Raw genomic sequence first — 19,952 nt, 5'->3', positions numbered from 1 at the left:
CAAACAATATCACTTCAATCGAAATAAATTCTTTATTCAATAAAAATTATTTTTTTTGTCCGAAACGAATGAAATTTCATATACTAAAATTTGTTATCATTCGTATTTTAATAGCAATCACTAACAAATAATGCTGTTCTTAAACAAATAATGATCATTCAACCTTACTAAAAAAATCCGGTTTAATTCATTTTTGGTAAAAAGATATGTATTTTTCATTGCAATTTTTGTTGTTGTATATGTAACGTTTTGCTTCGGAAGATCTTTAGAGAGTTTAGTGAAGATGGGAGGGAAAAACAAAATTGAAATCTTGTTTCAGCTACAAAGTGCTCTATCGCGGCGCCGGATCTCATCATTGGTCGATTTTCGCCGTGTTTTTCCTCCCGAGACACCGAATCATAAGAACAATATCACTCTCTCCAGGTTCCACTTTCTGGGTACACACTTTCTTCATTCTCTTGGAGCTCCCGACAAATTTCCAAATAGATTCAACGACGACAAAGACAAGCAATCTGCTCTTGATGTTCATAACATCATAAAGCATCACCGTGGAAGTTCACCTGAAAAGATTAAGCGGATTCTCGATAAGTGCGGGATAGACTTAACCGAAGAGCTTGTTTTAGAAGTGGTTAATCGGAATCGATCTGATTGGAAACCAGCTTATATACTTTCTCAATTGGTCGTTAAACAATCTGTTCATCTATCTAGCTCGATGTTGTATAACGAGATTCTCGATGTTCTTGGGAAAATGCGGCGATTTGAAGAGTTTCACCAAGTGTTCGACGAAATGTCTAAGAGAGATGGATTTGTTAACGAGAAGACGTACGAAGTTTTGTTAAACCGTTACGCTGCTGCACATAAAGTTGATGAAGCTGTAGGAGTCTTTGAGAGGAGGAAAGAGTTTGGGATAGATGATGATCTGGTTGCGTTTCATGGGCTTTTGATGTGGTTGTGTAGGTATAAGCATGTTGAATTTGCGGAAACTTTGTTTTGCTCTCGTAGAAGAGAGTTTGGTTGCGATATAAAAGCGATGAATATGATTCTCAACGGGTGGTGTGTATTAGGAAATGTTCATGAAGCTAAGAGGTTTTGGAAAGATATCATTGCTTCTAAATGCAGGCCAGATGTTGTTAGCTATGGGACAATGATAAATGCATTGACGAAGAAGGGGAAATTGGGAAAGGCTATGGAATTATACAGAGCAATGTGGGACACCAGAAGAAACCCGGATGTTAAAATCTGCAATAACGTTATTGATGCTTTGTGTTTCAAGAAGAGAATCCCTGAGGCTCTTGAAGTATTCAGGGAGATTAGTGAGAAAGGTCCCGACCCGAATGTTGTGACGTATAACTCACTTTTGAAGCATCTCTGCAAGATAAGGAGAACTGAGAAAGTTTGGGAGCTAGTGGAAGAGATGGAACTTAAAGGTGGTAGTTGTTCGCCTAACGATGTGACATTCAGTTACTTGCTCAAGTATTCGCAGAGATCGAAGGATGTTGACATAGTTTTGGAAAGGATGGCAAAGAACAAGTGTGAAATGACAAGCGATTTGTACAATTTGATGTTTAGGTTATATGTGCAATGGGACAAGGAAGAGAAAGTGAGAGAGATATGGAGTGAGATGGAGAGAAGTGGATTAGGACCAGATCAGAGAACATATACTATTAGGATTCATGGTCTGCACACAAAGGGGAAAATTGGAGAAGCATTGAGTTACTTTCAAGAGATGATGTCAAAAGGAATGGTACCAGAGCCAAGAACTGAGATGTTACTGAACCAGAACAAGACCAAGCCAAGAGTAGAAGACAAAATGCTTAGATCGAACTTAACAAGCGAAGAGTCTGAAAGCGACTAAATGTACATTATAAAGAAACAGATTTTGATTTTGAAAGATCTAGTAACAAAAACAAATTTCCGTTATCCCCATGTTCTTATGCAGCCATGGGCACAGCTTCTGATGGTGCTGCAGCAGCTGCGTCTGGGACGTACCAACCATGGTGAATTTCAACGGCTTTTTTCCTCCTAGCCAATCGAGACTTCCTACGGGCACCAGTGTTCTTGTGTAGTGCTTTAACCTTCACTGCTTTGTCAATTGCAGAATAAGCCTCTCCTATCAGTTTCTCCACCGTCACAATCTCATCAGCTTGCGCATCAGTTTTCTTCTTGAGCCCCTCAAGTGCTTCCAAGACCTGTTTACTCAAATGAATTTTACTCTCATCTTGCATGTATGTAAAAAAGTTACTTACAACATTTATAAGTCTTAGTTGTCGAGGATAATGAGATGTTCTAAACTATCAAGACTTTTAAAGTTCTCCCAAGTTCTAATAACAACATGAAACCGTCTCAACAGCTTCCACTTGAGTTCCATTTTTCGATAAATCGGTTGCAAACAATGATAACTAATCCACCTACTTGGATTCCAATGTTCAGTGTTGTTCATAGGTTGCTACAAGAATTCACAAGGAGAAACATTCCCTGATATATTTCCACCTAACTTATCACTAAGACTTCAGAGGAACAGCATTACAAGCTTATCAACAATCTTGTATCCTATCTTCAAACAGAAGCTCAAATTTTCAAAAGCACTCCAACATATTTTCACAGAAAGTATGAAGTTTACAACATTACCTTCTTCATCCGGGTACGGGCTTCAGATTTCTTAGATTTGTTGTAAACACGCCTCTTCTCAGCTTGGCGAGCTCTCTTTGCAGCTGAATCAGCTTTCTTGGTAGGAGCAGCAGCCTCACACACAATCAATTGCCTCATTGGCTTCTGTACCCACAAATTCCCTGTCCAAACATGTATATTTCAGTTCCAAAACCCCTAAAATTTTGACACTAGCGAAAGCATAAGAAAACGAATGGATTCAAAATGCCGATAACATTTCAATAATTCTCCATGACCAGGATGAAATTCACGATTCTGAAGTAGGGTTTACCGGTTGAGAAGGCGACGCATTGAGAAACGCTCTGAGAGAAGCTAAGGGAAGAGGATAAGGTAGCCGAAGCACCACGACGATTGGAGAAGGAAGAAGATGGTGACGAACAAGAGATTCCCTTAAGCGAAAGGACTTTGAATTGGGATTCGAGGGTCGCACAGGAAGAAAGACACTGCACTATCGTCGCCATCGATTTCTACAAGCTTCCTCTTCTCTCTTCTCTGCTCTTTCTCCCTCTGTTAGTAAAGAGTAATGGCTCCATTTCGAACCAGTGTTATCCATAAAGGAAGAGATGATGTCTGGAAACGCAATTACTATATTACCCTTGGTTTATCGTCTTAACTCCAGTTTAGCCCAGTGTTTTGGATCTCCCGCGTGGGCTAATGGCAAACGATGAGAAACGGACCAAACTCGTTATTCCTTTTTTTCTTTGATTAAGTTCAACACTAAAAATTAAAGAACACAAATTTCAACCGCCAAAACGTTTACTCCTAGCCTTCGTTGTTTATAGAAAGAACTAAAGTTTACTTATCGAACAGCCAGAGAAGATATAAAAAACTTTGGTTAACAAAGAAGTTTTAACTTTTTTTCTTTAGTTGTCTTTAAAATCCTTCGCCTGTCATTACTTCTGGTCGTGCGCCTCTGTGCTTCTTCGACATATATGGTCCACTTCGAACAGCTTCTTGCAACTGCAACAAATGTCAAACATGTCATCAGCAAGTAAAAGTACAACATCAAAGAAAAGCCTTTTCGAAACTTCCATCTTAAAGAGCGCAGAGGAAAAGTATGGAACCTTGTCACCGGTTTTTAGACGACGAGGGTCATCAACAAAGTTACTACACAAGAACGCTTCGTGAATTGCTTTGCAGCAGTTATACCTTGCTTCCATTGCTGAGTAAAAAAAAAATGAGATTTAGACTCGTAGATCAAAGAGGTTGAGGGAGGAAGAAGCCAATACAATGGCTGGAGTGTGGGTGATGCGAGGAATGTTACTTGGTTTACCTATTTTTGCAGTTTCAGTGGTTGCATCCGTAACTATGTTTATTATCTCTTCTTTGGCCAAGATTTCCACCAGGCACCATGGCCGAGCCACTAATGCTGTTAACGTTCGATAACCCTGCAAACAACATTGTAAACAATATACTATAAGCAAAAAACATAGTTACCTCTAGGCAATGCGTGAAGGTCTTATGTGAGATCAAATGAGTGACATGTATCCGAGTTTTGTGTAGAAGGACAAAAGAGATTTCTTAATTTTGAATGAAATGTAGTGTGTCATTTTGAAATTTCCAACTAGAGAAACAAAGGGGGAGAAGATATGATAGATCAGATGCTGAGTTAAAGGTTTACCGCAAGACGAATCTCTGAGCTTTGTTGAAGAACTGAGAGGAATAAACCCTGCAATTTGTGCGACATGCTTAAATTAGCTCATGCTACGGATCAAACAAAAATATGTAATCTGCACACTTCTGAGAGAAGAATAAGTAAAAGAGGAAACGAACTTACGGATGGGGTTAGTTTTGTGCTCTGTGCTGCAGCGTCGTATATCAAACATCTAAGGCTTTCTTCAGCTTTTCCATCAACTATTCTGTTGCTCTTAGGTCGTGTTTCACCTGCGATGTTTGCCAGTGCATGCAGTGCAGCCTGCACATGCCATTTACGAAACAATCATATAATTTCATGAATGTCTCTACTAATGAAGCAAAATTTCAACCCTCAATAGTTAGAATTAGAAATCCTAAAACTGGAAAAATTGGATCTTCAAAAATGTAGTAAGAGCATATAATCGGCAGAATTTCAATTGATGAGAAGCAAAAACACACTAACCAACTGTTTTCCATGTGCATTACGATCAAAGGCAGAAGCTACAACATGTCTTGCAGCTGGAGGTGAAGTTGAAAGGACAAGATCCGCTCCCTTCGTTGCTAAGATTATTGTAAAAATATCCATATAAGTTACAAGATCATTGCATGGGAAACGAATATCTTGTCGGATGCTCTTATAATTCATAATTCTAAATGTATGGCCTCTCTAGCTATCTCTTTTAGAAGACGACTGCAACAAACAAAGTTTCAAAGAAAAGTGACCCACTTACTTGATCCCATCTGACCAAGTGCATCAATGGCAGCTTCCTGTGCATCAGTATCATTCATCTCAACTGACTCCAGACTCCCATCAATAGCTGAAATTAACGCCTTCACACCTGTATTCAGGACAAGTTGAAAGTTGTTTATTGCCAGCTACAGTACAGCCTACAAATTTAAGTCTATTATTATTAAAGCTATTTTCTCTTCCTTAGATTACATTCAGAAACAAAGCAATTCGTAGTTAACTTTTCAACTTCGTCACTCGTTTTATGGGCACAACAAACAGAGGCTTTGAGACAGGGAACAACTGGTCCTAACATAACATAGTCCCTAAAAACTCCCTGTTGTGAAAGCACATAGAAAGAAAACAAAACAATCTCATTTCCTAACCAATAAAGGCTAAAAACAATGAAAATCTTACTAGCTTCTTCCACGACTTTGTAGATATTTTCCTTTGAGAGTAGTCTGCCACTTATCATCATTGCTCTTAACTTTTCATAGGGTCCCGTCGATGTACCACTATACAAAACATAAGACCCAGAGAAAAAAAACTGAAGGATGAGCTGATGCAAGCTTAATAGTTAAGGGTAAGGTTCAACAGTTTGTACCTGATGATAGAACACAACAGCTGAATAAGTGATGTTTGTGGCACGAACTCTGAACTGTGCTCCACTTCCATTAACTTCAGCGTTCATACACAATTATTCAATATAATTCTATCTTTTCCTTTCAAAAGAGGGCAACAAAGGAAACAGATTGAATAATAATATCAGACATCAGAGGCCAACCTCATAGTAGAGTTCCAGAACATTTAAGATCACAAGAGTGTCTTTTGTACCCTTCATTTCTGCCTCCAGTAAATCAAGAAGCCCCGATTTCTTAACTTCTGAAGCTACAAGTCGAGAAATCGAAAAAAGCTTCACTATCAACGACAAAACCCGGACTCGTGCCTGAAAAACAGTTGGAAAATTATAAAGCGAAAACAAGAAATGGAACATCATGGTACAAAAGTTTTATCATGCGATGCATTACCAGTGATGAACACCTTGCAGCAAGGTTACGAAGATGTGTAGGATCGTTGGTTTCAGAAGGGAAAATTACGGACTGAGAAAAAAGAGGTTTGAGTTTTATGCATCAAAATGGACGGTGTAAAAGAACTAGCCACTGAGCCAAAATAACCGGTTAGACTTTAAACACAGACCATTGCATCTGGAAAGCGAGCTAGGCTCTTAATTGTCTCACTTGCAGCATTTGCAACTTCATCATCGCTACAGAAGCAAAATAAAAAGAACAAGTCAATGGTGAATTTTGAGGCAAAGCAACTATTTCGAGTTATTAAAGCCATATTTGAATCCCGCAAGACTAATCCAAAGGCTTGCTCCAAACAATCTTCCACTAGTTGTTTCCGGTTAGTCCATAGATTGTTAAACTAGAGTAATCCCACACGAATGAACACAACTGTAAGAATATAATCTATAACTATTAAACATGGCTTCTCACCTGTTAATGATATAGTCAAGTAGAAGAGGGTATATGCCATTGTTAACAACTAGCTGAACAGAAGAAACGTCGTTTGTATCGCAATCCTCCAAGAGACACAGAACCTTCAGAAAAACCGATACAAGACTCCAACATTATTAGCAAACACTTCAAACCAGGCAAACACTATGACAGCATAAACCACTACTTTTATAGACACTTACAGTTTTGCAAGCCAGAGATTTCACAACTGCAGAATCTGCCTTGAGACCAACTTGCAGAACAGGCTATAAAAACAAACACCAGAAAAGTATAAATTAGACTCCAAATATAGCAATTGGCTCAAACATATTTCATCCTGACAATTAAATACACATATAACACGAAACCAATTCTATAAATAGAGTCTTACCATATACTGAGGAATAAGTGAAGCGCCATACTTAGTCTTAAACAACCTCTCCAAGCAAGTCACCAACGTGTTTTCAAATCCTGGTATATCCGGATCGGTTTGCAAAGCACTGCAGGCGATTTTCGAGATTTTCAGTTAGAAACTTTATAAAAAAATAATCCCAGAACTCATAAACTACTTAAACCCTGGAAAAACCACAACAACAACAGATTCAAAGAGGAAACGAAATGAAATACAAAGTTGGAGGAAGAGAATCACTTGAAGATAACAGGAAGAGGGAAGCGATCGAGGAATTCCTTAACGGAAGTTTCGTTTTGAGCGCCTGAGATCGAAAACGGTAATCGGATTTCAATCACGACGGAATTGAAACAATCGCAAAATTAGGTACGAAAAATTGGTATGAATGCGAAGCTTAGCTTACCGGGATAGTGTGCGAACTCGAAAGCAGCATCGAACAACTGGTTAACGTCTTCCATGGCGATTTCCTTTGTTTTTTTTTTCCAACAAAATATGTTTCGTTGCGAGCAAGCTGAATGAGAGACAAAAAAGACCTCTTGATGACCACTCTAAACACTGCATCAAACGCGTGGCAATTGGAAAACTCTTTAAATAAGGCCTGGCCCATTTAAATGATAAGGCCTGGCCCATTTAAATGATAAGGCCCATTAGAGTGAGCAATATGACTAGTGTTTTGACTATTTGTTATCCATGCGATTCGAAATTGTCATATTACAATTGTAATGTTTCATGTTGCTTCTGCATCACTTAAAAATTTAAAATCTTATCACCGAAGGACAAACCTCTACAAATAAGTACTTAGCAGGTTCATGTTTAAAAACATGCACAAAGACGTTACTACAAACACGTACAACAGCAAAATGCTACGAGGAAATGATTCGAGACTAATACAAAGCCACTAATATTAAGCAACCCAAGGTAGTTTTTCTCTTAGATTAAAAGATAGTAAAGATAGTTTAATGACCGCATGGCGATCAGAGAGTAAACGGCCACACACTCACGGCGGGGGAGCCTCCACCGTACATTGCAAATGACGGAGGAGGAGGAAGAACCGTGGGAGGCAGAGAAGGTAGATTCGGAAAGAACGCTGCTGCTGCTGCATCGAAATCAATCTGTCCCGATGATCCCAAATCCAGAAACTGACCAAACGCCACGCCATCACCGACGTGACGTGGCTGACGTGGGGGCAGTGACGGCGGTGGAGCGGGAAGGAATGTATGAAAGCTCGCATCGGTATGAGCAGCAGAGTTATTGGAGAAACAGGACACGTGCTCCGTCGCAAAGGTATTGATGATCGGAGCAATTGCAGAACCGGCAGAGGAGAACTCTCCGGTGACGGCAGAAGAAGAAGAAGAAGAGATCAAGTTCGTCTCTCTACTAACTACGCCGCTTTTCAGACAAACTTTACAGAGAACCCATTCATCCTAGTGTAAAAGAAAACATATTTTGATTATAATATGTATGAGAAAAGTGGATTGATATATAGAGATTTAATACTTTACCTTAGCGGAGGAGGAAATGTAATGGTAAGAGAATTTGCCGTCAAGGCGATACTCATGCATGACCCAACAACTCTTCTCTCCTTTAGGAGCTCTGCCTTTGTAAAAGACAAGAGTTTTCTTCATCCCGAGAAGTGATTTTGTCTTTGAGCTTTTGATCTCTCTGTCTTTACCAGTGGCTTTCCAGTAACCAGCTTCTGTTGCTCTGTTCGTTCTCAGTCCCGTTGGGTATTTACGGTCTCTTAGTGTGAAGAAGTACCACTCCTTCTCCCCCATTTTCGCTTTCTCTGCTCAAATGGTATAAGTGAAAGTTACAAACAGAGTAAGGAGGACTCTGTTTTAGAACCGAACAAGGACTGGTCACTCATGTGAAGGGTTGATATAAAGTTGAACAAGAGTTTGATTTCTTTAAAACTTGATCAAATATTAATAATTTATAACAAAGTCGTTAGCAAGATTTATAACTACGTAGAGACTCTGTTTCAGAACCGAACAAGGACTGGTTTAGTTTCAAAACTAATGAAAGTTTAATTAAAGAGTTCTAACAGTGTCTCCACTAAGCCTATATCATGCTACATTAACATCTACTCATCTAGCACATTATCACAGAAATAAAGTCCTAGAATTTGGATATGGCAATAAGAACAGAGGAAAGTCTAATAAGTTGGCCTTGATGAAACTAGGGTTTATGACGATTTAAGCAAAAATCTAGAGATGGGACTTATTATCAAGTTTTGTAAAAGTTTTTGAGTGCATCCTGTGAAACAGAAGGTGGGTTGACTTGAGTTAAGTGGGCTTACCAGGAAGCTCCCAAGGCTCAGACTTGTTGAGATCAACTTGAGAAATGGCGGCACAAGAGAAATTAGAGTCAAGAACCTTCTTGAGGAGATAGTAAGTGATCAGCTCTTCATCAGTTGGATGAAACCTAAACCCAGGTGGCATAAGGGATTCATCTTCAAATCTTGGCCTCCCCCAACCGTTAAACACATCAACATCCATTGTCGGCACAAGAAGAAAGCTCTAAAAATAACAAAACCCTAGAGTTCCCAAATGTTGAAAGATAAAGGAAGAGAAAAGAAGAGGAAAATAAAAAAGGTCCTTTATTTTAATGATCTGTGTTTCTCCTGTTCTACAAGCAACTGATGTGATATTTGACAGTAGCTAGTGACAGATAGAGTTGATGTTGATGTGTACAATACATCACACAAAACGAATATATATGTGTGTGTATAGGATTGTAATAATTTTGCTAAAACTTGTTTAGGATCTATATGATATTATTGGACGACATTTGTCTTTTGAGCATGCAATGCGTGCGTGACTGTGAAATTCAGGGGATTCTACGTCAGCCTAAAGAAAAAGACGATAAATTTAACTTTATGAAACACTTTAGACCTTTAGCTTATTGGATACTACTTGGATTTTGTCTGTTTACAAGATACTTTTAACGATAATTCTAAACGCATTAGTACATTTAATCCAAAACTTATTAGAGAGAAAAAAACAAATATGAAGAAAGAAAGAGGTGCATGGATGCATCAAATCATAAGAAGAAATCACATCCATCCATCAGCATCTGAAGAAAAAAAATGGACGGATAGGATATAGACGCGTCATGTCTGCAATAAGGTAACGTCGCGTTGAAAAATATTTAAAAGGGAGAGTTGTCACAGGCTTTACATCAAATCATATTCCCATCCTTTTCTTTTATTTTGCATGCATCTTTCATTTTTTTCCCCTCTCTCCTTCTGTATTTTCACCCCCTAGTCTACGGTCTCACAAATAACTCTACCTATTATTATTATTTTTTCCTATTAAAAAGGTCAAAAACTTTTGATGCAAAAAAATTAACAACTTAATTTATGGTCCGACCCGTCATGTGTTTTGATTTTTTTTTGGTTAAAAACCTACACGATATGTTATTAAGTAGACGAAAGAAATATCTCAGGAGTTTCATTTTTGTTTTTGAGAAAACACACACGTTTATTCAAGAAAATTCATTGAAACAATAATAAAAGATCAATGTCAGCTGCTGATTTTGTTGGGAGAAAGAAAGATTAAAATAGAAGGTCATAAATGACGCTGAGGATCAATAATTATGGATTGTTGTTTTAAAAACCAAGAGAGAATTAATACAGAGAAAAGAGAGAGAGTTAAAAAAACTCGCGTATCAAGAGATTTTTACACACAGGTGGCGACAGAGGTCGAGTGACGTATGTGTGAGTGAGAGTAGTGTGGTGGATGAGAGAATCATCTCCGCCGACCTCCGCCCTGAACCCTACGGTGTCGTTTTTCGAGTCTACGGCTAAGTTCCGGACCCACCCACAGTTTTTCTTTTGGCATTTTCTCATTCGGAGCTTGTTAGAAAAGTGGATCAAAAAAAGAATACGGCGAGAGAAAATTCGTCATAATTGGGTCGGACTAAATTTTCTTTTGTAAATTTCTTCCAAATTTAAACCGGATCCAACCGGGTCTGATTAAGAATTTTGCCAAGTTTGAACGAACCATAGTCAAGAAGGTTACAAAACTACATCTGCTAGAAAAAAAAGAGATGCCGATGTATACAAACACAAACACCTTTGAGTTTCACTATTCACAATAAAACACAATTTAAGAGACTTGTTTGTTTGATTAGTTTTTGGGGATGATATCGGAGAAAGCAAAGTCATGGAATGGAGGACCTGCAAAAAACAACGACACAACGTTAGATCTTTTCTAAATCCAACCACATTATCATCTTGTTGAATTTAACTTTTAACAGAGTGATGAGAAGAGTCTCTTAACCTCCTTGTTCACTAAGAATGTGAAATGGAATGTGTGCAACCATTTTTTGTCCACCCTCGCTCCAGTTAACTGTGCCTGGAAACCGTTTTTCTGAAACCCGTGAAGGTCCTAACACAGACCAACAGATTCCTGGTTCGTTCATTAGTCCTAAGTAATCATGTGCTCGTCTCCAAACCCTTGCATCAGATATCCGAGACTTTACTACCTACACATGTACATAATTGTGGAACTCAGATTCCAGATGTTTAGTAATCAACTAATCATTGGTAAGTGCATTAATAGATTCAATTATTTCCTGTGTACCTTTCCCAAGGCGACGCGGGCTCTTGGTAATAATTCTCGGTGATATGTTGCGAGCTTTGCGATAGCTGTCACTACAAAACACAGAAGTCTTGACTGTGTTGTTCTTCTTGAACCATTCCCAGATTCTTGCCTCAAACCTAGGCGGCTTTTTTGGTCGTTGGAAACAAATAGGGAAAACATTGTAATTACCATTTATGTTTTCTGTCCAAGAAAGCAGATTGATGATACACAAACAAAAGTTTGTAATACCTTGATGAGAGATTCTCATATACAAGCAACTCTAAACTTTCAAAAAGCTCTCGAGCAGCTTCCTTGTGAGATTCTCCCCCACCACCATACTCTCCAATTGCCCAACATAGCTGTAAGGCTAACTCTCTCTACGGAAGAAAATGCTTAGAGGAGATTATCTTACAAAGCATCCGTCTAAATATTAGAAACTGACCTTTGCAACATCATCGTAAGCTTCCCCAAGTCGGTCAATAATAGGCTTCTGTATTATTTAAGAAGTTGAGAATGCATATCTTGCAAATTACTCGAGAAAATAAGCGGTAATCATAAGACTATGTATCTAATAATGCACTGTGAAATCTTCTTATCTAAATTCTAAAGCTATTACTCGCACAAAAAAATAAAATAAAATAGGCAGACATTACTTTCAACAGGGCAATGAAATTTGGAGACCTCTGAAATGCAGCTAGTACAAATTCCAGTAGCCTCCTACGGATCTGTGTACGCAAACAATATCTCTGTAAGATAACGTCCAATATGGCAGTGATACAGGTCTATACACTAAAACGTCAAAATAGCATTGGCATTTCTGAAGAAATATTAATGGACGCTACACTCATATCTAGAGGAGAGAAATCAATAAACATTGTCAATTAGCCTGTTCTAATGATTTTCTAAGGAAAGTCTTCAGAAAAACAATACAGAAGATGCGTGTACCTCATGAGAAAAAATCTTATCCGGAAACATTGTAGAGTTTCTTGTCATGAGTAGAGGGATTAAAGCACAGATCAGAGCTGCAAAAGATAAAGTTGTCAACGGCCTAACTAAGTTGGAAATTGACTTATATTCCTTTAGCAACTAAAACAAACTAGGAAGGCTGTAAATTATCTTACAGTCATTTGCATCTCGCAATGTAACACTAAAGTAGACATCAAGAAGTCGGGGAGCAATCTTAAGAGTCTGCTTCATCCTCTCTGACCGAGGACCACTTGCAGCAGCCTGCAGCGCTGCATTCAATGTAGGAGAAGCGCGGTGTCTTTCCTGCAGCACAAATTTGACAAAATACTTTCAGTTTGTCTAATATATCAGACAGTTTAAAAAACTACCAACTTTCACATAGGCCCTAAATTTTTACTAATAGACAATTATTATATAAAACTGTTTCTGTTGAGTTTTTGGAATAAAGCAAAGCCAGAGGAAGGATGCATACCGCTAGACCATCATTTTCGTCCTTCAGAAGCTCCAGAAACAGAGGATCAGCTACATCTATTGTATTGTTATCTTCAGATTCAGAGTCATCCCCTCCATCCCCGATGGTTGAACCAGTATATGCTTCATCCATAAGGGCAAGAAGCATCTGCATTCACAGGTATCCTTGTCATTCATTGACTATCTAAGAACTGTCATATGGTTTATGTTTTTATGAGATATAAGACCTCCGGAGCTGCACTCTTCTGAATTGAAGCAATGCTACCTCCAACCCTTGACCCCGACCCCGAGCTCCTTTCCACCTTTTCTAATGCCACGACCAATACTAGCAAAAATATTAACAAGAAGATACATAATTAGTACACAGTACACTCGTAAACTCAATCAGGCTGAGAGAATAAAGTCCAAGCATCAATGGAGAAATACCAAACAAGCTCAAAACAATGGAAACCAGTCAGCTTACAAATACATCTTAGTACAGTTGGAGTCATCCAAGTGGTCTCCAAATTAGAGTACAAACAAATATATGAAGTCGAGTAGCATTTTTTAGACAAGCGGACTCACTTGGCAAGTCTACAATGGATGGAAACAGAGGAAGAAATGACCCAGGTGATATCAGTCCTGGAAATATCTTCAGGAAGGACTTCTCCAACCTGAAATTAGAACAAAGAAAATTTATTTCCTTGAGATAATTGTTCAAATCACTTGTGCATATTTTCAGCTTACTTCTCCCAATTCCAGGCAATGAGCTTAAGCAACAACGGGAAAAACTGCAAATACAATTTCTTGAATTAGATAGAGATATAATATATCTGTTATGGCTTAATTGTTCAAGCGGTGGAAATGTAAATGGACACAAATTAAGAAAGATGAAAGCAGAAGGAACAGCTAGATTGCATAAAGCTATAAGGACAGAAAGATACAGTTCTATTACATATGTTGATGCACACAGTAATAACACAATAAATAGAGGCACTTTACTAATTAAGAGAGTAATCTTCTTGAGACTGAAAGCTAAAAGAAAGTTTAAGGATTTATATGGCTAGTCATTCCAGTTAATACCTGAGGGAGTAAGTTTGGGAAAGATGCTAAGAGCTTTCTTTGGTTCACAACAAGGAATTCACAAGTTGCCTCTGCCACAGCGGCATCTGAGAACTCACTACAAAGAAAATCATGATCATATCAGCAAAATTTATCTACATAAACGCATAGTAGCACACATCTCAGAGCACAGAGCCACAACAAGACCCAGTCAAGACATAAAAGGTAGTCCATACCGGCTAAGACATGAGCGGAAGAATGTCCTCAAACTTGGGTCAGAATCGTGCAGAACCATATCCCCAAAATCAAGAAAAAACTGAAGAATGGCCTAAACACACAAACACAGAATCCTTAATACACACTAGAACCCAAAACGTAAAAAAACAAACTTTCATCTGAAATTCTTCAGGGAGAATAATGTACTAGCAAGAGAAGGCCTTTGGACGCCCCTGACTCGGACTGAGATAGTGAAGCAACCGAACGATGGAAGACTTTATTGAATTGTGGATAAATTCTAGCCACAAGATCATCTGATTTCTCCATTTTACAGAACCCATGCAGCTTCTTCACCTAATCCATATACATTCAAACAAAACGAAAGCAATGTATCACTTAATACCAGTCTCAAGCCAATTCTCAATAAATGGACAAAAGATGCGTACTGATTGTAGTATAGATGGATCAGAAGCAGGATCCGTAGAATCCCGCGCGCTGTTGCTTAGGATTCTGAGGTAAAAATCCCAGTCTCCTTCTTGATCACTCATGTTCTCAATCAAAAAGAAGATCACTAGAAAAAATTCATATGATATGATGATGGATGAAGAAGTTTCAGCTTCGGCGACTCCAGAGTCCCGGAGAAAGAGGATTGGAAAGAAGACGACGTCGTTTATTCAAAGATCTATATCCTTAAACTACATGCCATCTCTTCTTGTCCACATGTCGTTTATAGTAGCATAAGACGGCACACAGTTTATCAAGCAAACCCCCTAGACGGGCTATGGATTGGCTGCGGCCTTTTTATAGCTTGTTGCAGCGATACGACATCGTTTGGCCAGTACGACTTCGTTCGGCCGGTACGACTTGTCTTCTTCACGTTTTCTAATAGGATTAATTAACTACGTGTCGCTTATAGTAGCATAAGACGGCACGCATTTTATTCAGCAAACCTCCGTATATCGCAGGCTCTCTCACTCTTTCCGTCTTCTGATTTCTCCCTCCAAAACAAACCTCGGAAGAGAAAATTGGAGCGAAGGAGCGATAGATATGGCGTCGGCGTCCTCGTCTGACGGAGTTGCCGGAAGGATTCAGAACGCTTCTTTGGTTCTTGTCTCCGATAACAGTTCCACGCTTGCTGTGAGTATTTTCGTTCAAACCAAATTCACTCTTTTTTTTTTTTGATGTAAATATAGGTTTCTGAGAAGTTCCTGAAATCTTTCCTCCGAGATGTTAACAGATAGGAGCTTCGGCTTATAATGGGTTTGACTAGTTAGAAGTGAACAAGGGATTTCTAATTTGGGCAAAATTTATAGCCTAGAATCTGCTTTATCTCGTATCTGTTTTTACTTTTATTTGCAGGATATCCGCAAAGCTGTGGCAATGATGAAGAACATTGCAGTTCAATTGGAGAAAGAAAATCAAACGGACAAGGTTGGTTATTATTTTGTCTGATATGAGAGGAAGCGTTTTCAGGGATAAACGCACTTGTAGCCGTTTTACATTTTTTTTTTTTGCTACAATGTAGAGTAGTTTCATTCATCTCCTTGAGTTTTTGTATTGGCTAATCATAAGTGACCTTATCTTAAACTTGTGGGAACTGCCTAGACTTTCTTCTAATGTGATTGATTCTTGGTTAATTGCATTGCTGTAAAACTTGTTATCACGTATCTCTTTCATTCTGACATTGTATTATTGTCTGCTCTTGCCAACACTCTTTCCTTGATGTCTGTCTTTGTTTTTCTTAAATGCTCTTTATATATGCTCTTCATTTTTATATTTTGGGTTCCACAGGTTAAGGACCTTGAAAATTCTGTGGCTGAGTTATTGGATTTGCATAGTGATTGTAATCACCGTTCGACAGCAATTCAATCCGTTGCAAATCGGTACCAACCCGTGGAACAAGTACTCACTTTCCCTCTTTCATGTGTTATCTAATTTCTTATTCGGTTGCATACTTTTAGATGTAGCAAATTGATTTTTACTCTAATGACTGCAGTTAACGGACTTTAAAAAGTTGCTTGATGATGAATTCACAAAGCTCAAGGCTACACCTTCCTCAGTGCCACAAAATGATCATTTGATGCGCCAGTTCAGGGAAGCAGTTTGGGTATGTTTTTAACTTAAAGTTCTTGGCTTGTATCTAATAGGTCTATAGTCCGATTTCCTTTTTAAGTTATTGTCAATGTTTTGCTGCAGAATGTTCATCATGCAGGTGAACCAATGCCTGGTGACGATGATGAGGACATTGTTATGACCAGTACTCAGTGCCCTCTTCTAAACATGACATGTCCCTTGAGCGGGAAGCCTGTCACTGAATTAGCAGATCCAGTTCGCAGGTACAATGGATGTTTCTTGTCTTTTTTCCCTTAACTTGGATGTCTTGTTTTGTTCGGACGATTTGCTTGTCCTCTCCCATGCCTGATGTCTATGTAGGATGATCCTCAAAAGCCATATTCAGTCGATACTGACTTCTTTCTATACATGACCATAAAGCTTGAATATGATTTCATCTTTCGTGTAGCAGTAGAACTAATCAAATAATAATATACAATTGTGCGGTGAACTGATACCATGTCTCTCTGATCCTTTTTATGGTTGCAGTATGGATTGCAGGCACGTCTATGAAAAATCTGTAATCCTGCATTACATAGTCAACAATCCAAATGCGAATTGTCCTGTAGCAGGTAAAATAGTTCTTGCTCAAAAACATCTTTAGACACCATTACTTTGTTCTTTCATGCTGATTTGTCATTTGTATGACCTCTTGAAATCCTCAGGGTGCCGAGGTAAACTGCAGAATAGCAAAGTGATTTGTGATGCAATGTTGAAGTTTGAAATAGAGGAGATGCGCTCGTTGAACAAACAATCTAATAGGGCTGAAGTGATTGAAGACTTCACAGAAGATGTGGATGAAGATTAGAGATCAGACATTTCTTGGACCGGGTTTTAAGCGCTGCAATGAAACAAGTTGAAGCCATATGTTTCACAACTTTTTGCTATTCTTAGTCCGTTCGGTATATTTTATCAAACGTGAAATTTGATACCAATTGTTTCCACTTTATGGAGGATGTAAATAGTCGATCTCTTCCGATTCTGAATTCAACTGCTGTTTTTTTTGCCAAGTTTACGTTCATTTCCTGAGGCTAGTCAAAGCTTAATTTCATTTCTTGTAGTCAGAATTTTCGATTTAGTACCATTATTAGGTCTACTCGGTTTATTAGTTTTTCATGGTATGGTTTGGCATTGGTTAAGAGTTTGTGTGGATATAAATCCAGTTTGGTTTTCAAATTCAATTTTTGGTTCGATTTGAATTGGTTACTAAAACAAACTAAAGGCTTTTAGCTTCCCAGTTCCCAGTCCCTGTACTCGAAAGGAAGATCTTCATCTTCAATCTTCATGCTAATCGACGAAAATGGCGTCCGCATTCTCTGCATTTAGGGTTTCGTTGTCCAGAATCAGTCCTTTCCGTGATACCCGGTTCTCTTATCCCGCCACGTTGGCTTTAGCTCATACCAAACGAATCATGTGCAACTCTTCGCATTCTGTATCTCCATCTCCTTCTCCCTCTGACTTTTCTTCTTCTTCTTCTTCTTCTTCTTCTTCTCCTTCTACTTTTTCGTTAATGGAAACAAGTGAAAATGCAAGGTGGAGACCCATGTGCTTGTATTACACCCACGGAAAGTGTACAAAGGTAAACACTTTGCTACTCGTCGTTCTTTTTAAATTTAGTTTTTGCTACAGCGGAATGCGGAATTAAATTCCATTTCTTTATTGATTGGTTCCTGCTCCGTATGCTTGTTCGAAAACAAGTGATGCGAAATTTGAATCAACTATGCAATGTCTGCGACCTGTTCGATGGAATGTCTGAACGAGATTGGAACTTGTTTATTGTTTGTGTCTCGATCGTTACATTGTTATTCTTTACTAGTTTTTTATACCTAAATAATCGTGAATGATGGGTAATAAAGTTTATGTTGATGATATCAGATGGATGATCCTGCCCATTTGGAGATTTTTAACCACGATTGTTCAAAGGAACTTCGAGTGGCTGCTGCTGATCTTGAGAGAAAGAAGTCACAAGAATTCAATTTTTTCTTGGTTATTGACTTGGAAGGAAAAGTTGAGATTCTTGAGTTTCCTATTTTGATCGTAGATGCCAAAACCATGGAAGTCGTAGACTTATTCCACAGGTCATAACAGCTTCCTATCTTTAATGGCATTACTTTTCTTAACAATCGTAAGGTCTTTGGCTGTTTGGATGGTTGATTTTGTGTCATTGGAGTAAGAACTGTTAGTGAGTTGTTTAGACATAAGAAGACCTCAGAAATTTATTTTCTTTCAGAATGTTATTGGTCATAGCTAGATACCACAATGTTAATTATTGCTTGTTCTCTAATAATTTTACTCCTCAATTTTACAATGTGGTTGATTATTTGTTCTCTATACTTCTTCATAAGGTTTGTAAGACCCACCAAAATGAGCGAGCAAGCAATTAACAAATACATCGAAGGCAAGTATGGGGAACTCGGGGTTGATCGGTATGCTACTACTATCTTACTTCTAGGTGTAGATATATTTATATGGCTACAATGCTTGTTATGTTTTCTGTCTAGTTGCACTAGTCAATCCTTAATGCATGCGTTACCAAATGCTATAATTGACTACTCTGCTAAGTATGATAATCCTAAGAATTGGTTTAGAGTCCACACTCCACAGACTTCTCCCAACACCTCTTTTGGTTCTCTTTGGATTCTGAGACTGTCGCACTAACTTTTAAAAAATCGAATTGTAGTGTGTGGCATGACACAGCTATTCCATTTAAGCAAGTTGTTGAGGAGTTTGAAGTTTGGTTAGCTGAGCATGACTTGTGGGATAAAGATACAGATTGGGGTCTGAACGATGCAGCTTTTGTAACCTGGTGAGAATTAATGATAAGAGATGGGGCTGCTTATGTAAATCTTTGAGTTTCTCATTACTGATTTCCTTTGGGATACTGATTATGTTAATGTTATCAGTGGAAACTGGGATATAAAGACAAAGATTCCTGAGCAATGCGTAGTTTCAAACATCAATCTTCCGCCATATTTTATGGAGTGGATCAATCTCAAAGACGTCTACTTGAATTTCTATGGCCGTGAGGTAAATTGGAGATATCACTATGCATCATCATCTTATTGTATGTTATTGTAAACTCATTAATAGTAGATGACATGACAGGCAAGAGGAATGGTGTCAATGATGAGGCAGTGTGGAATAAAACTCATGGGAAGCCACCATCTGGGCATTGATGACACAAAGAACATCACGAGGGTGGTGCAACGGATGCTCTCAGAAGGTGCAGTTCTCAAGCTCACAGCTCGAAGGAGCAAATCCAATATGAGAAACGTCGAGTTTCTCTTCAAGAACAGGATCAAGTAAAGCTCTCAAGGAAAAATGACAAACCCAACAAGCTCCATGATCCATAAATTAGTTACTTAGTCAAGTCTTTTGAGTATTAAGATGATAACTCTTAGAAGACAATGTGGTTACGCCTAAATGTGATGTGGTGAGAAGGTTTTGTAGATTCACATGTTTCAGAGCTATGATATTTAGATTACGAAGACATAAGAGGCCCATGAATTGGCCCAAAAATGCTTGGTAGCAACTTTTTGTAGGAAAATCTGAGAATCTCGAAAATGAATAAGAGGCCCATGAATTGGCCCAATATCGGCTGTAATAGACTGTGTGCTGGTTCATCG

General features: G+C 38.5%; 7 protein-coding genes and 1 long non-coding RNA gene across 11 annotated transcripts; 4 read left to right on the top strand and 4 right to left on the bottom strand.

Moving 5' to 3' along the window:
• Window positions 1-283: 283 nt before the first annotated feature.
• AT3G15200 (Tetratricopeptide repeat (TPR)-like superfamily protein) lies at window positions 284-1,855 on the top strand (the record flags this gene model as incomplete). Its single annotated transcript, NM_112383.1, has 1 exon — window positions 284-1,855. One exon carries the CDS (start codon window positions 284-286, stop codon window positions 1,853-1,855), a length of 1,572 nt encoding a protein of 523 aa, NP_188138.1.
• Window positions 1,729-3,323, bottom strand: PRPS20 (chloroplast 30S ribosomal protein S20). Its single transcript, NM_112382.4, has 3 exons — window positions 2,939-3,323; window positions 2,629-2,789; window positions 1,729-2,189 (listed from the first exon to the last, which is right to left on the bottom strand). The coding sequence occupies exons 1-3, from the start codon at window positions 3,126-3,128 to the stop codon at window positions 1,932-1,934; spliced, it is 609 nt and encodes a 202-aa protein (NP_188137.1). The 5' UTR covers window positions 3,129-3,323; the 3' UTR covers window positions 1,729-1,931.
• AT3G03025 lies at window positions 2,169-2,650 on the top strand. The gene has a single exon (NR_140962.1). It is a non-coding gene; the product is annotated as an other RNA (long non-coding RNA).
• Window positions 3,276-7,471, bottom strand: AT3G15180 (ARM repeat superfamily protein). 2 transcript variants are annotated; one of them, NM_001202969.1, is made up of 18 exons: window positions 7,338-7,451; window positions 7,175-7,238; window positions 6,917-7,025; window positions 6,729-6,791; window positions 6,526-6,629; window positions 6,227-6,293; window positions 6,058-6,129; window positions 5,814-5,975; window positions 5,634-5,707; window positions 5,447-5,544; window positions 5,243-5,338; window positions 5,034-5,141; window positions 4,766-4,863; window positions 4,445-4,582; window positions 4,289-4,336; window positions 3,941-4,055; window positions 3,732-3,829; window positions 3,337-3,627 (listed from the first exon to the last, which is right to left on the bottom strand). In NM_001202969.1, the coding sequence occupies exons 1-18, from the start codon at window positions 7,390-7,392 to the stop codon at window positions 3,541-3,543; spliced, it is 1,656 nt and encodes a 551-aa protein (NP_001189898.1). In that variant the 5' UTR covers window positions 7,393-7,451; the 3' UTR covers window positions 3,337-3,540. The 2 variants fall into 2 exon arrangements, with proteins under 2 accessions (NP_566503.1, NP_001189898.1); NM_112381.5 differs by lacking the exon at window positions 5,243-5,338 and having other exon boundaries at window positions 3,276-3,627; window positions 7,338-7,471.
• A 264-nt stretch (window positions 7,472-7,735) lies between these two features.
• On the bottom strand, window positions 7,736-9,562 carry CUC1 (NAC (No Apical Meristem) domain transcriptional regulator superfamily protein). Its single transcript, NM_112380.3, has 3 exons — window positions 9,234-9,562; window positions 8,437-8,720; window positions 7,736-8,358 (listed from the first exon to the last, which is right to left on the bottom strand). The coding sequence occupies exons 1-3, from the start codon at window positions 9,430-9,432 to the stop codon at window positions 7,909-7,911; spliced, it is 933 nt and encodes a 310-aa protein (NP_188135.1). The 5' UTR covers window positions 9,433-9,562; the 3' UTR covers window positions 7,736-7,908.
• A 1,272-nt stretch (window positions 9,563-10,834) lies between these two features.
• On the bottom strand, window positions 10,835-14,977 carry AT3G15160 (AP-5 complex subunit zeta-1). 2 transcript variants are annotated; one of them, NM_112379.6, is made up of 16 exons: window positions 14,661-14,977; window positions 14,422-14,568; window positions 14,235-14,326; window positions 14,020-14,116; window positions 13,684-13,727; window positions 13,522-13,610; window positions 13,185-13,282; window positions 12,959-13,105; window positions 12,642-12,789; window positions 12,466-12,542; window positions 12,174-12,245; window positions 11,963-12,010; window positions 11,770-11,897; window positions 11,521-11,665; window positions 11,218-11,422; window positions 10,835-11,114 (listed from the first exon to the last, which is right to left on the bottom strand). In NM_112379.6, the coding sequence occupies exons 1-16, from the start codon at window positions 14,760-14,762 to the stop codon at window positions 11,065-11,067; spliced, it is 1,689 nt and encodes a 562-aa protein (NP_188134.2). In that variant the 5' UTR covers window positions 14,763-14,977; the 3' UTR covers window positions 10,835-11,064. The 2 variants fall into 2 exon arrangements, with proteins under 2 accessions (NP_188134.2, NP_001327408.1); NM_001338151.1 differs by lacking the exon at window positions 14,661-14,977 and having other exon boundaries at window positions 10,871-11,114; window positions 14,422-14,619.
• A 207-nt stretch (window positions 14,978-15,184) lies between these two features.
• On the top strand, window positions 15,185-17,500 carry HPY2 (RING/U-box superfamily protein). Its single transcript, NM_112378.3, has 7 exons — window positions 15,185-15,351; window positions 15,574-15,645; window positions 16,006-16,116; window positions 16,211-16,321; window positions 16,411-16,550; window positions 16,816-16,898; window positions 16,992-17,500. Exons 1-7 carry the CDS (start codon window positions 15,262-15,264, stop codon window positions 17,132-17,134), a joined length of 750 nt encoding a protein of 249 aa, NP_188133.2. The 5' UTR covers window positions 15,185-15,261; the 3' UTR covers window positions 17,135-17,500.
• Window positions 17,464-19,918, top strand: AT3G15140 (Polynucleotidyl transferase, ribonuclease H-like superfamily protein). Of its 2 annotated transcripts, none has more exons than NM_112377.2 (6): window positions 17,464-17,905; window positions 18,202-18,404; window positions 18,672-18,752; window positions 19,007-19,132; window positions 19,230-19,353; window positions 19,432-19,918. In NM_112377.2, the coding sequence occupies exons 1-6, from the start codon at window positions 17,627-17,629 to the stop codon at window positions 19,630-19,632; spliced, it is 1,014 nt and encodes a 337-aa protein (NP_566502.1). In that variant the 5' UTR covers window positions 17,464-17,626; the 3' UTR covers window positions 19,633-19,918. The 2 variants fall into 2 exon arrangements, with proteins under 2 accessions (NP_566502.1, NP_001327308.1); NM_001338150.1 differs by lacking the exon at window positions 17,464-17,905 and adding an exon at window positions 17,933-18,104 and having other exon boundaries at window positions 19,432-19,900.
• The last annotated feature ends 34 nt before the right edge of the window (window positions 19,919-19,952 follow it).

This window comes from Arabidopsis thaliana, chromosome 3 (assembly GCF_000001735.4).
Source record: "Arabidopsis thaliana chromosome 3, partial sequence".
Taxonomy (NCBI): Eukaryota; Viridiplantae; Streptophyta; class Magnoliopsida; order Brassicales; family Brassicaceae; genus Arabidopsis; species Arabidopsis thaliana.
The sequence above is the reverse complement of the archived record's forward strand: the minus strand, read 5'-3'. Positions and strand labels throughout refer to the sequence as shown.